General features: G+C 42.6%; 1 protein-coding gene across 2 annotated transcripts in view; it reads left to right on the top strand.

Annotated features, from left to right (window-relative positions):
- TASOR2 (transcription activation suppressor family member 2) overlaps positions 1-13757 on the top strand; it is a 60420-nt gene that overhangs the window by 27562 nt on the left and 19101 nt on the right. For both annotated transcript variants that reach the window (XM_072955217.1, XM_072955215.1), the window contains 6 exons: positions 1144-1244; positions 2134-2237; positions 5146-5218; positions 5312-5374; positions 8218-8937; positions 11832-12074. In XM_072955217.1, coding sequence (XP_072811318.1) covers positions 1144-1244; positions 2134-2237; positions 5146-5218; positions 5312-5374; positions 8218-8937; positions 11832-12074 — 1304 coding nt within the window. The remainder of the gene's footprint in view (positions 1-1143; positions 1245-2133; positions 2238-5145; positions 5219-5311; positions 5375-8217; positions 8938-11831; positions 12075-13757) is intronic.

Below are 13757 nucleotides of genomic sequence, written 5' to 3'. Positions count from 1 at the left end.
AGAATAAATTAAGAATTCTATGAATAAATAAATAGGAGAGAAGGGCAAGTTCTTCCTCACTACCGAATTCTGCTAGTAAGTATAGAAAAAGTGACGGAATTCGGAAGTTGGCAATACCATAGCAGTCATTGGAGGCGTGATATAGTGGATGAAAGTTTCGTGGTATTTGCATGTCTCAGAAAAGGGAAAATGGACTTGACGATGGGAAGAGCTGCAGATACCACCTTAACTAAGTGGTTAAGTTAGACTGCCAGGAGAGGAGTGAACATCCTGTGCTTCCAGTGTGCTGCACAGACAGTGACTGGGTATCCTGCCAGTCTCATCAAGAGGAAGCTCAGACATTCCCAGGCTGAGGGACATTCTGCAAAACAAGTGATAGTGTTCTGTGTTATTCAAAAATATCAAGGTCACGAAAGGTGAAGAAAGACTAGGAGACTGTTGCAGATTGAAGGAGACTGAAGAGATGTGCCTGAATGTAATGTGTCATCCTGGACTGGATTCTGGACCAGAGCAGGAAAAGGACTTTCTTTGGTTACAAGGGACCTTAGTGAGACAGTTGGAAACTTGTGAAAAGTTCTGTCTGTAGGTTAAAGTATTATACTATACCATTGTTACTGTCTTGATTTTGCTAATTGTTTCGTGGTTACATAAAGAAATGCTTTTCTTAAGGATATACAAAGTATTTGGGGCAAAGGAGGCATCGGTAAGTCAACAAGTATTTCGTTTTAAAAAAGGAAAAAGTAGTCGGGGGAAATGGTGCCGAAGTCTGGATGCGGTTCATTCTGTGGCACTGCGGGGTGGGCAATCCGACATTGTTGAAAGTTTTCAACTCTTAAAAGGCATACTTTTTAGAAAATTCTTGTTCCAAGGTGCATAGTTCTTCCACACATGTAGATATTTTGGTTATGCCAAAAATAAATGCATTCAGAAAATGTGAGCATATTTTTAGACTATGGTTTATGAGGTCATATATTTGAAAATCTAAACTATTAATATGCACGTTATTCAGCCTGGAGTTTATAGGTTTAAGGGCTTTTTGTGGTTATGATATCTTGGTCTGCATTTATATTAGAAAACCAAAAACTAAGACTCAGTAGTGTCAGTGTTTATTATGTTACATGGTATTGTTGTTTTGTTTTTCAGACCACATGAACTAGATTTTAAGTATGTAATAAAAGTGTCGTCTTTGAAAAAAAGATTACCAGAAGCTGCTTTTAAAAAACAGAATTACTTGGAGCAAAAAGGTCTGTTGAAATGTCACATACACTGCCTGTCCTGAGCTTTGTTTCAGTTGTTCCCATGCTCCGTTTCGTATATACACGCGCACTCGCGTGCACACACACACAATCTTACTTCTGTTTTCCCATAAGTGATGCTTAAAGGGGTTTTTCATGAAAGTTGTAGAGTTGCCATGTGATTCAGTTCCTGCGAGGCCGGCTAGAACTAATGAAAGGTAGTTCATCTAATGTGGCAAAGACCAGCTTTAATATAGAATGCCGAGGGAGTTAAGCAAACAGAGGTATGCTTACAAATAGTGGGGAGTTTATAATCATTCCTCTCAGGGGGAGCAGAGGCTTTGTGGTTGTTTTTATTTATTTATGTACCCCTGACTCTGGAAGAACACAGGTTCACTCATACGCCATCTTTCCAGCACTGCGTGTTGCAGAACCGCGTGGCCTGTGGCTGTGGAGCCACGGACACTGAGGGCCGCCTGCAGCGTTGCACCTGAGTTTCCAACTGCACGGGAGTGGGGGACAGGTGCTCAGGGTCAACTGTATGTACTTTTAAATGAAGGAAAAGAGCAGAAGACACGGGAAGGAAATTTCTTGGTCATTTAGATTAATTCATGGAACATTGCTGTTTGTATTATTTATATAGTATTTATTTGTCGTGTTAATCCTGCAGTAGTGGTGTTATAAGTAAAAGCATTGTTTTTGAATACTGTATACAGTAACTGTTTATTAAGGAGTTTTACAACCAAGAGCCTTGAATGATAAATGTTTTTTAAAAAGTATTCCTAGTTGTCCTTTCATCTTTTTAGCATGAATAAATCAGTCATAAAAATGCATAATAGCATTTTTTAACGCATAATCACACTTTAAAATAACTTGTTTTTCTGATTTTTCTCCACAGTCTGTTGCCAGGAAATGTGCTTCAATATGTATGAGGTGGAACTGTCAAACAAACAAGGGGAGAAAATAGACAAGCTAACAGAATACATTAAAAATGAGCAATTGGTAAGAATCATCCATTTCAAGTGTAATCATTATTTTTTCCTTAAATTGAGAAATCATCGAATTATTAGTTGGCCCTCTGCTAGATCGAATTATTTTAGCTGAAAGGGTGTTTATCATTTAATATGTATTGATGTTTACTGGCTAACATTTCAACCCCTTTGTGTCTTAGTTCACTTCTGTGCCTCACTAGTCAGTTTACACTCCTGGTTTTAAGAATAAGAGGATAGTTTTTCTTAGATCTTTTTTTGTTGTTATTTTTGTTTTATGACTGAAGAGTTGAATAGATCCCTGGTATTTCTGCATTAGTCAAAGGACCACATGTGAATACTTCTTTAAAAGTGACTTGTGTCAATACTTACATTTAAAAAGAAAGAAAAGTTGCAGCTTCTACTGTTTTCATGATGTAGAAAGTAAGAGTCTACTGAGAAACACATAGCGAGCGGAAGACCTCTGTTACGTTGGCCACATTCCTCAGGGTGAGGATGGGAGTAGATACTTGACTTGACAGCGAGCGAGTCCTCAAGCTCCCAGAGGAAACGTGTGAGGGAGGGACGGGGCCCGGCAGGTTCGAGCGCTCTCTGACACGATGGACTCTCCCCATGGTAGATAGCGTGAAATCAGTAAATTAAACAGAACAGATGCAGAAGCTGTGAAGGTGAGCTGCCTCGGGGACGGTCAGGTGAGATGCTTTGAGTTGCGTATAAGCAAAACCCAATCTGTCTTAAACAGAGTTTCAGTAGGCTCACTTCTCAGTTCTGAGTGATCAGGAAGCTCAAGTGCTATTTGGCTCTGAGCTGCTTCCTCCTCTGCGTGACGGTTCTGTCCTGGGCCGTTGGGCAGGGTGGCGTGCCTCCTTTTTGCATCCAGAGAGAGAACGCCTCCTCCAGACCCTGGCGTGTTTCCTTAGAGCAGTTCCATCGTGTGCACACGTCCTGGCCAGTAACAGGAAAGGGAACGGCCCTCACTGTTAGCTCAGGCCACTCAAGTCCACCTTTCGGAACTGGGTGCGGGGCCAGCTCCCCCCACCCCACCCCCCAGTTCTGCAGTCTGGAGGTGTGGGGGGTGACAGCAGGCGCTGAGCCGATAACCACTGAATGCAGGATGATAGGCCGTGTGTTTCTGAAGTAGCATAGTTCATTTTACATTTGGAAGTTGAAAGGAAGAAAGCTCAAAGGTATTTTCAGGAATGCATTGGGGAGGAGCCGCCTTGCGAGTGCTTCTAGTGTCGAACTCAGTGCCCGGCTTTGCTTCAAAACCTGTGTGTTCATGATAATTACTTACAGAAATTACACATCACAGGAGGCCCTGCCCCTCGGTGCTCCGGGCTGCCTTTCCTGCCCCATTATATTGGGAAGAATCCTTACATATCAGTGTCCCCCACCTAGACGTCGCGCCCCTTGACCGCAGGTATCACGTCTTAAGCACTTCTGCCGCCTTGGTGCCTGCTGTGTAATGGCTGAGCAGTAGGCGACCCTGTGCCTCAGGAACAGGACAGAGCACAGTCTCTCTGAAGAGGTGTTACAGTCACGTATGGCAGTGCTTTCCTGTGTGTAAATGGAAGAGGCTAGAGGTAGACGTTTCAAAGACTCCCCACAAAGGATAAAACAGGAACTTTCTGTAGTCTTTTCAGCACATGATTTGAGAGACTAGCAAGATAGCACTGCGTGTTTCCGTTTTATTTGCACACTCTTTGGAATGCAGAACTTACAGGTTTAAGCAGAGAGAGGGATTTTACTTTCATCTCTATTAAAACCTAAAATGCAGAATAATGTAGCCGATTACTTACTTTCATTTTTTACACTGATTAAAACCCTAACAAGAATTATGCGCATTTGCTAATAGGTACCAAAGCTCTGGGCACATGTAACTGCTGATGCGTTTATTCAGTCGTTCTCTCCTGAGTGCTTACTACATGCCAGAAGCGAAAAATACAAACTAGCCCCTGCCGTCAAGGGACTCACTCGACTGTGGAGGAGACAGAAACGTCCGCCAGCAGACGCACAGTGGCTGTGATGGGGGCGCGTGGGGACTGCGGGCGGTGGCTGCTTCTTGCGGAAGCGTCAATGCCATAGCTTAGCTCCAGTAAATAATTAGACAAGATGTCTTTTTTCCACCCTTCAATTGTTATTGAAGAACTTACTGATTTATCACATTTGTAGGCTTAGACCTATCAGTTTTTGAAATAGGTTGTTTTTTCACTTCATAAAGTAGTATGTTTTATTCAGTTTTTTTAGCTGAAAAATTATTGTATGAACATTGATTTTGTCTTCATTATGGGTGTGTAGGCTTTTGAGATGGTGAATAATAGGAAAGAAGAACTGTTTATCTTTGTGGTTCAGAATGGCAGCTACCACTGAGGACTGGTAGAGGGAAAGAGAGGAGACGGCTATTGTCTGGATTTCTCGTTTCCAGGGGACCTAATTAGGTCATTTCCCATCACTGTCCATCTCTGGGAAGCTGCAGAAAGCGTTCCTTCAGTGGGGTCTTCCAGCTTTTCCAGTTTCACGGGTCTGATACGTTTTGTGTGAACATGGCTTAAGTGTCAGTCACAGGTCTGGCTGACCTTGAGTTTACAGTGGCTGCTTCGACAGCAGTGTGAGATGTCGGACGAGCCAGTGAGAAGGTGAAAGAAGTCGTTTCTGATTGATTCGTTAAGTCGTCGAACATGACCCTGATACCAGGCCTTGGTGTTCCCGTTAGTTATGAGGTGTAGCCCTGCCAAGGCCACGACTGAGCACTGAGGAACTTGCAGTTTCTGGTACTGGGGACAGAGTTGTCCTTATTCCTATAAATACTAACATTTCAAGAACTTTTGTCTTTAACTTTTCGTGAGATTAAAAACCACTGAAGAATGTGGCAGAGGGGGAAGGAGAGAGGAATTGAATCTTCTTTCTTTTTTATGTTCAAGGCCATCATCAGATGCTTAGAAGAGCGGGAGTTCTTCATTTTACTTACATCGTCGGCCTTAATATCAGAAACAAGTAAGGACGACTTTGTGGAAAATGTGCTGTTCAGTATGTTTACTTCTATTGTGTGAACGAACAATCCAACTTTTCTTCTGATTCTCTCTACAGATTCCGGGGAGGAGCAGGCAGGTCTACACGGGCTACACTTATTCCACTTATCCCCGTCAGCAGGTAAGGCCCGGGGCTTGCGGCTCCCTGCACCTGTGCGCCACCTTTCCGTCCTCATCTTAAACTCTCAGCAGCACGTGATTCTGGTGACTGCTGTCTTCTCAAATGACTGTCTTCCTTTACCCTCCCGGGTGGATCCTTCATCTCCTTTCTCTGTAGGCTTAGCCTTTCCTGTCTGCTTCACGCACCTGCCTGCAGAACTGTCTTTCCGCTGAGATGTCTCAGGTGCTCCTTGCATTCAGCATGTCCAAAGCTGGATTCATTTGTCATTGAGCAGCAGTAGCTAGGAGATACATGTGTCAGAGTCTCCCCGTCAGTAGGACCCGAGGCCCTCGTGGGCACCCTTCCCTCTTGTCTGGACTGCTGGTCTTCCCCTATCGGGTGATGTTGCCCACCATGACCAGGAATTGGCTGTCAGGGGCAAAAATACTGCTCATGCGGTGTGTACACAGAGATACAGAATATCTGTAGTATTAGAATTTCAGAGAGCAGCTAGGAAGCGAAGTCTGAAGAGGCTCTGGTGGGGAGAGAGAACAGATAATATCTGAGGAGCAGCACGATCTAGCCTGTTACTCGTGTCTGTCAGGTGTCAGTGTAAGTGTCACCTCACTGAGCCCCATCACCACTCTTCCTTTGGTGAGGGCCCTCGGCTTGTCACTGGCGTGATTTAAATAATGATGTCTGTGATTATGTAATGCCTGCCTTGTGTTCTGCTGTATCCCTTCTGCCTCTCAGGGTCAGGCACCTAGAAAACATTTGCTGAGCGAGTAAGTAAATGAAAGTAAACGAACAGCTTGTTTCTGTCGTATGAGGAAAGTTTCCTCTTTGTTTTATAATCACACTGTGTTTAAACATAAAATTCTATATGGTATTTATAAAGCTACAATCAATACAAAATGTTTCAGAAATTGATGTTTTAAGATTGTATTCAGCTAGTCAAAGCAGAGAACTGTACTTTTTCAGGCACCACTTTGGAATAGGCAGAACATCACCAGTGGTGACAACGTAATGGCAGTAGCTGCTCGCATTCCTCGGGCGTCTGTGATGTCTGTATTCTGCTAGGTGCAGTTGACTTAACAGCCCTTAAAACGGGTGTTTTTATTACGAGCAGTTCAGAGGGTCAAACAGCAGGCTCGAGCTGGCTCCCGCCTGTGCTGCCGCCCTGCTGCCTCCCTCAGTGTGGCAGAGCTCTACCTTCATTCTTGTTTTTCAGTGTCTACCACCACTCGCATAAGAAACATCAGTGGCCGTGTGTGGTGCCAAACAGCACAGGGTTTCTCTTTGGAGAAACACTGGAGTGCTGCGTTAGTGTTCTCGACCTCCTCTGGTTCATTGCGACGTTTTCTGTTTCTGTCATTTAGAGGTTCAGTGCTGTGGTTGTTTGTTTTAGACTGAGTGATTCTTTTAAAAAGAATCACTTAAAAAGTTCTTTTTCATAGATTTCATAATAGTCTGTTGTAAGTCATTCTGGGTTCTGCCTTCCCAGGTTCTTGAAATAACGAAGTTGTTTAGAAGAATGCTAATTCATTGGGAACTGTTAGTATAGTACATGAGAACTTCTTTATATTTTATTTTTCCTTGTTACTGTCTAAGTGAACCGCAAAAACAAGGAATTTTTATTTTAATGTCTGGTCACATTTTCCTGTTTGTTCTTGCCCTTTCCATTCTTTCCCTTTTCCTGACACCTGCTCGAGTACAGATGTACTCAGCCAGGTGTTTCTTGATTTTGCAGTTTCTTTTTCTTTAACAAGAATGGTGTTCAGTTGTACTTGGTTTCAGAAGGCACCAAAGGTCTATTGCCTGTGGGTTTTTAGTACTGACAACTCTTACATTTTCTAGGTCTTTATTAGTCCACTTCTGCCCGTTTCTTTTTCCCCTTACTGTTTTCCTTTAGGTTATTGATTTGCTGAAAAATTAGCATTTCAGTTACAGAGTGAGCCGGGGGAGGAGGGGAAACACAGACTAGTCAGTCTTGTTACTTAAGATAAAAAATTTTTTTTCAATTTCATTTGCTAGGGAAGATGATGCACTATACACCAGTAGTTACCAGGAGACTTGGGGGTTACTTAAGGATTTCACTTTTGCTAGTTCAGTTGGTTTGCACTGTGACTTTTTTTTCTTCCAGTGTTACTGAGATACAGTTGGCATACAGCACTGTCTAAGTTTAAGGTGTACAGCGTAATGATTTGACTTACATACGTCAGGAAACAATTGCCACAGTAAGTTTAGTGAGCATCCATCGTCTCAGAAAGATTCAAAATTAAAGAAATAGGAAAGAAAGCCTTCTTTGTGATGAGAGCTCTTAGGGCTGGCTTTCGTAACAGCCTTCCTGGGTGATGTCAGCGGTGTTGATGACGTTTTATCATGTTGTGCGTTACATCCCTGCTTACTTACAACTGGAAGTCTGCCTTTTGAGGATTTGAAGTAAGTTATTTAAGGTACAGATAAGACACATTTTAAAAGCAGCAAATGAGAACAGAACGGCAGAGCTGCCAGTTCTGAAGGCGGTGCTGCTGCTCCAGTGGTGCACTGAGCTCTTCCCGAGCCCCGGTCAGGTGAGACGGAGCTGAAGGCAGGTCTGCCTTCTTCAGTCTTGCCTGCTGATTCCATTTGAATGATTCTTTTTTGGTTTTGTGTGTGTGTTTTCTGTGTATGGAGATGATAATACATTCATTAAATGCAGCCGTAAGTCTTCTGTTCATTGCCATCTAGATTACTATTTGAAACACTGTCTTATATTTAACCATCTCATAATTTTGTAATCTAAAGCAGTTTTTTCTGCGTGTTATTATTTTTTTAAAAAAAAAAAGGACTTCAGGTTTTTAATATCTGTGTATATATTTTAGGGCAGAAAGACTTGAAAGTTGAAGATGACATCTCATTGAAGGTGACACCTGTTTTACCTGCCCTTAACTGTGCCCTGCTAGAAGCAAAGAAATCAGTCACTGAAAAAGGAATCTGTCTAAACACGTTAGTCAAGCATAATTTCCAAGGATTATGCAAGGTGAAAAGAAGTCCTGCGTTGACTGCTGCATCTCAGGACGAAGTTAAAGAGACTGCATTCTTTGGCAAAGCGTCCAATGGTTTTGACTTGGTTCCTCCCGCTGAAAAGTGCCCTTTACAGTCTTTCACTCAGTTGAAGTCTTATTTTTCCGATCCTAATGCGTACATTTTGGAAGTATCCACTGTGTTAGATTTATTGGCAGAGCGTCCTCAGTCTCCTTGTATCTCAGATGGAATTTGTGATGCTGCATTTTCTCTAGTTATGCCTCCAGATCCTGAATTTCATGACTCAGAGGCAGAAGTAAGAAAAGAAACAGAGACAGAAAAGAATTCTGAGGAGATGATTAAAGCAAGGCAGGGAGCTCTGGTCCCGTTAAGTTCGGCGGTGAGTCTGAGAGTTCAGCCCAAGAGAAAGCGGAGCACAGTGCACGTGGTGCCGAGTAAAAGGGTGAGCCTGTGCCGCCCTCTCCCCAAAAGGACCCCCGCTGGAGCCAACAAGGGGCCCGACTCTCCCACGACCCTCAAGTTAGTCAAAGGACAGTTTCCTCAGAAGAGGAAAAGAGGTAAGCATGGTCTGTGCGGATTCTCAAACGAGCAGTTACGACAACCACTGTGCCCTGCGCCTGTCTGTCCCCGACTCAGCCGTGTCGCTCAGGGCTGCTGTCCAGGGGATGGGTCTGTAGGCTGAAGTCTGGGAGGTGCTGACCTGGATAACAGGTGAAAAATCAAGCAATAGGACAGAAACTTGGGTTTCACTTGTAAAACTGCTCAAACCATCAGTATTCACGTGCCATTCTAAGAGAAAAGGTCATCCAGTTTCTGAGCTGTCCTCGGACAAATCTGAGCGGAAGAAGAGGCTCTTCTAAGTCTGGCACACTAACAGCAAAGAGCAGAAAGTGGTCGCTGACAACCCGAACATGTGTAAAGGGGGAAAGGCCTGGATCCTCCAAATCTAGAGCAGTCTGGGGCAGAATTTCTAATCCTTTGTATGTCAGAGTTTTATTAATGGTCACTGGATCCTACTACAGACCCACTGGAAAAATGCCCAGTGGCCTGGAGGCTCACATGTTGAAAGAGTTCCACAAGTGGTTTTGTTGCCCCTAAAAACTGAGAGTCAGCATCTAGAGCCATTTAATGTACAGTCAGATGCACCCTAGCGGACATAGACAAGAACACCATCTGGCTTAGCATCATCTCAGATTGTGTGTAGTGTATTTTATTTAAAACTGGGAACAAATGTGCTATGACTCCTCAGAAGGGGTCAGCAGACTGTGGTCAGAGGGTCCCTCAGGCATTTACCTGTTGCCTCTGTACGTCGCTGGCAGAGTTGAGTGGTTGTGACTGAGATTGCGTGGCCTTCAGAACTGAAAATACATTTTGTCTGGCCCTTCACAGAGAATATTTGCCAACCCTGTCAGTGGTATTTGAATTTAGAAATTTTGGTGCCTAAAGAAGAAACGTTGGAGTTATGTGGATCTCCAGGATTCTAGATATTTAAGGTTTTACACTGTGGTTTAACAAATAGTTATTTCTGGCTAGTTGTAGTTTGTTCTCAGGGTGTGTGCGTGTGTACACACGCCTATGTGTGTCTGTTTTGGAGGGTGGTGGAAAGAATGGCGGTATAACACAGTGACTCACTATAAATTCCAGGCCAGCCCTTATTGGGTTTCTTCTCCAGATGAACCATTTTACTGAGAGGTAGTAAATAAATTGTCTATAATTGAACATACATGTTTGTCACTGTTTCTCACATGTTTTTAGTTTCATCCACTCTAAGAAACACGATTTCTGTTGTAGTCCAGCACAGACTCATACACACTGAAACAGAAATTTCAAAAACTATTTACCCTAACTGTGTGTAACACAATCTGGTATCTTCTGTTCCCTTTAAGATGGAATTCTGGTTGGAACCCATTAAGTTTGTTGTGCAGACCCCCGTGGGTTATTGCACACGGTTTGAGAAACACGGCTTTGAGTATTGCAGATAAGTGGAGAGGCCCCTGCAGGGTCACCCGTGGCTTCTCGTCTCCCCTTTTCCTCCCAGGACCCAGGCTGTGGGAAATGCTCCCTTCCTGTCTGTGCAGATGTTACACTTCCCCTGATTTGGATTATCTCAGCATTTTTGGGGGGGTGTGGAGGGGAGCGGTAATTGGATATTTATTTATTTATTTATTTATTTATTTATTTATTTATTTATTTATTTATTTATTTATTTATATGGAGGTCCTGGGGATGGCTTAACTGTTTTCCTTCTTGATTAATGTTTTGCCTTTTTTTATAAAAATTTCAGAAATTGTAACTGGTGTAGAATCAGCAGTCTTAGTCTCAAAAAAAAATACATATATATATATATACATATATATATAATTCTTTATTGCCTTTTAATAATTCAGTAGAGAGGAAAATAGACCCAAAGAGATGTTCAACATTAAGAGATTCTAAAAGCTTTTCTTAAAAACCACTGATTTCTCTCACCCCCAAGAGTGATATGAAATTGGTCTCTTTTCTGCATTTCACTGTTAGCCATCACAATTTCTTAAACTGTTTAGTATCGTGTTTTCTGTCGTCAGTTAGAAATACCGTGTTTTCTGTATTAACATAATTGAGAAATATTTGCAAGCATTCATATGTGTGATTGTGTTATACATCTTTGGGCTTAAATTTTTTGGTAGGAACAACTGAAATTATGAAAAGTCAATGGGGAAGAAGTTTTCAAAGGAAACATTTATTAAAATTTTTTTTAAACTCTTAAAATACTGAAACTTTCCATGTGTGATATAAGCGGGTAGTTTTTTTCTCCTCATGTTTCTCCACCTTTTGCTGTTTCCTTCCTTCACCGTGAGAAGCAAAGCTGAACACTTCGTAAGAGAAGTGAGCAGTTGGAGTAGATTTATAGGAAATTAAGTCAGATGAGGACTTTCTTCCGTGTACCTTCCTCTGTCTTCTCTTAAAAGGTGATTTTTCGAGTGGTATTAAGACTTCGATATTTAGGTGTAGTAAAGTAAAATATGTAAGATTGCTCTTTGCAAACGACCGCCTCTTGTCTACAGTGTGATTGTAGTTTTAACCACATGGCCTTATGGGAGCTGTGTCACTTTTGAGTGAATTGAACTATCTGTCACCCAGTGCTGTGAACTAGCACGTCCATCCTTGCCTGCGCATCGCTCAGCAAAGATTAAGTCATACCTTGTTTTTGTAGTTATTACTCTGGTATTTTTCTTCTAAACCCGACAGGGATATAGACCAACACTTAGCAAGTTCGTATTTCTGTATTTATATGAGAACTTTTACCTCTTGCTTTGTTTTAAAAAAAACCTTTTAATGAAATACCCAAACTTTTGTATTTTATTCTGTTACTAAAGTTACCCACCCTTAAACAAAAGAAATAAAAGGAGAAGCTATGCTGATAAATATCTGAGCGCCCACCCTTTAAAATACGGTGTCTTTTCTGCCTAAGGTGCTGAAGTGCTGACCGCACAGTTTGTACAGACAACCAAACTGGATAGGAAAAACCAAGACGCTCCCGTTTCTAAAGATGTTTCAGTGGCAACGGATGCTAAACGGGCAAGGAAACAAGAGAAACCTCCAGTCAAAACTGCTCCATGGGCTAAACCACCTGTGAAGAAATCTCCACAAAAACAGAGGGTAAATATAGTGAAAGGCACTCAGAATCCCAGAATCAGAAAGCAGCCGCAACCTGGTAAGAAATATTCTTCCTGTAAATTTAAACACCACAGTAGAGTAGTTGAGATGCAAGATAGTGTAACAGTACAAGAGCAGTTGACCCCTGTCATGGCCTTGCCGTCTTTAGTTAAGACACCCACGCCTCCCACGCCACCCACGCCATGAGGAGCCCGGCTTCCGTCGGGGGTGAGAGAGGAAAGTGCCCTCGCCAGGTAGTCCTTCTCTCCAGTTTGCAGAAAGCCTGAACATGAGGTGCTTACCAGTGTTAAAGTACAAACAGCCTTTTTTATGACTAAATGCACAGGCAAGTAGGACCTGGCAGTGTTTCCTGGACCATAATCAGTTGTGAAAAGGAGACAGTTGTAAGCTTGTTTGTCCGGAGAGGACCGTAAGGGAGTTGTTCAAAGCAGTCAGTAATCCCGAATCCTGTGTCTGGTTTTAAAAGGCATTAAATTAATTTTAAAAGCAGTTTTACCAAACTAATTTTGCAGAAGTGAATGATAAAGTCTCGTTATCTGAGCAGACGACTGACTGTTCTAGTTCTGTGTACCACCTGCTGGGACCGCTTTCCTGGAACGCTCCCTGTCACCACGGACTTCACTTCTCTCCCAGTGCCACGCCCCTTCTTATCTCCCCTCTGAGTTTAGCGCGGTTCTGCCAAGCTGTAAAACCTATAAATCTTACAGTATCTTCGCTACTGAGTCCTGTTAGGTTGTAGTGTGGGTTGTTTTTTTTTAACTTCTATTTCCTCATACTTTTGTATTTAGAATTCTAATTCTCCGATTATACTTTCTCTCTTACCTGTCTTTAGATTGTTTTTTAAAAAGCGCAAATGTAGTGGAAGTCAGGGAAAGAAACTTGCTTCATTGGGGCGACGCTGTCTGTTGTGGATGAGCTTGGTTTTTAGTTTTCGGTTTCTTTAGTGCTGTTTCATGACTGCAGGTTTTCTGAAAGCTCACCAGCCACGCTGATCTGCAGCCTGCAGTGCTGCGGTTCTGGCACCCGGGCCAGGTGTGGGCGCCCACGCGTCCGCCTTTCTCTCCTGCCATTTCCCAGCACGGCCCTTCCCTGCCAGGCACTCGGTGCCACCGAGCACACGTTACGCCTGCTTTCATTGCTGTGCAGGCCCCTCGCCCGGTCCAGGGTCTGCTCAGCAAAGTCCGCGCGGAGGCCTTCCTGATCCTCTGATCTGCACGCATCTCTCTCTCCTTCTGTTTCCTTTGGGTTTTTTAGAACATTATGGAATTAAATTCATACATCTTTCCAGTTATTTATTTTATCTTGGTCCTGTCTTTCCAATTAATTTGTCAACTTCATGAGCGTTGATTGTACATAATGCCTTGTCATTTGAGCTCTTTGGATTGGCTTTCCAGTATTTGTAGACTAATCGATTAGTGGGAGGAGATATGCAATTGGGCATTGGCAAAAAAGTGAGCCCAGAAAAATGAAACATTTTCAGAATGTGTGTTCAGACATCGGCTGATTTGTGTTGCAAATGTCTGTATATGTTGTGCAGCCACGTTCCAAATTATAGTTTTAGAATTACCACCTTCAAAATAGTCTCTTAATGTTTCTTCTGTTTCTTAATCCCCATACTAATCTGTTTTATTTCTTATACTTGAAATGTCCTAGTTCAAGGAGGCACATTTTGTTTACTGAAACTAATAGTGTTCTATCCTTTTTAAAGATTTTAATATTG

This window comes from Vicugna pacos, chromosome 35 (assembly GCF_048564905.1).
Source record: "Vicugna pacos chromosome 35, VicPac4, whole genome shotgun sequence".
NCBI classification, from domain to species: Eukaryota; Metazoa; Chordata; class Mammalia; order Artiodactyla; family Camelidae; genus Vicugna; species Vicugna pacos.
Note: the sequence above shows the minus strand (reverse complement) of the source record. Positions and strands in the feature narration are given on the sequence as shown.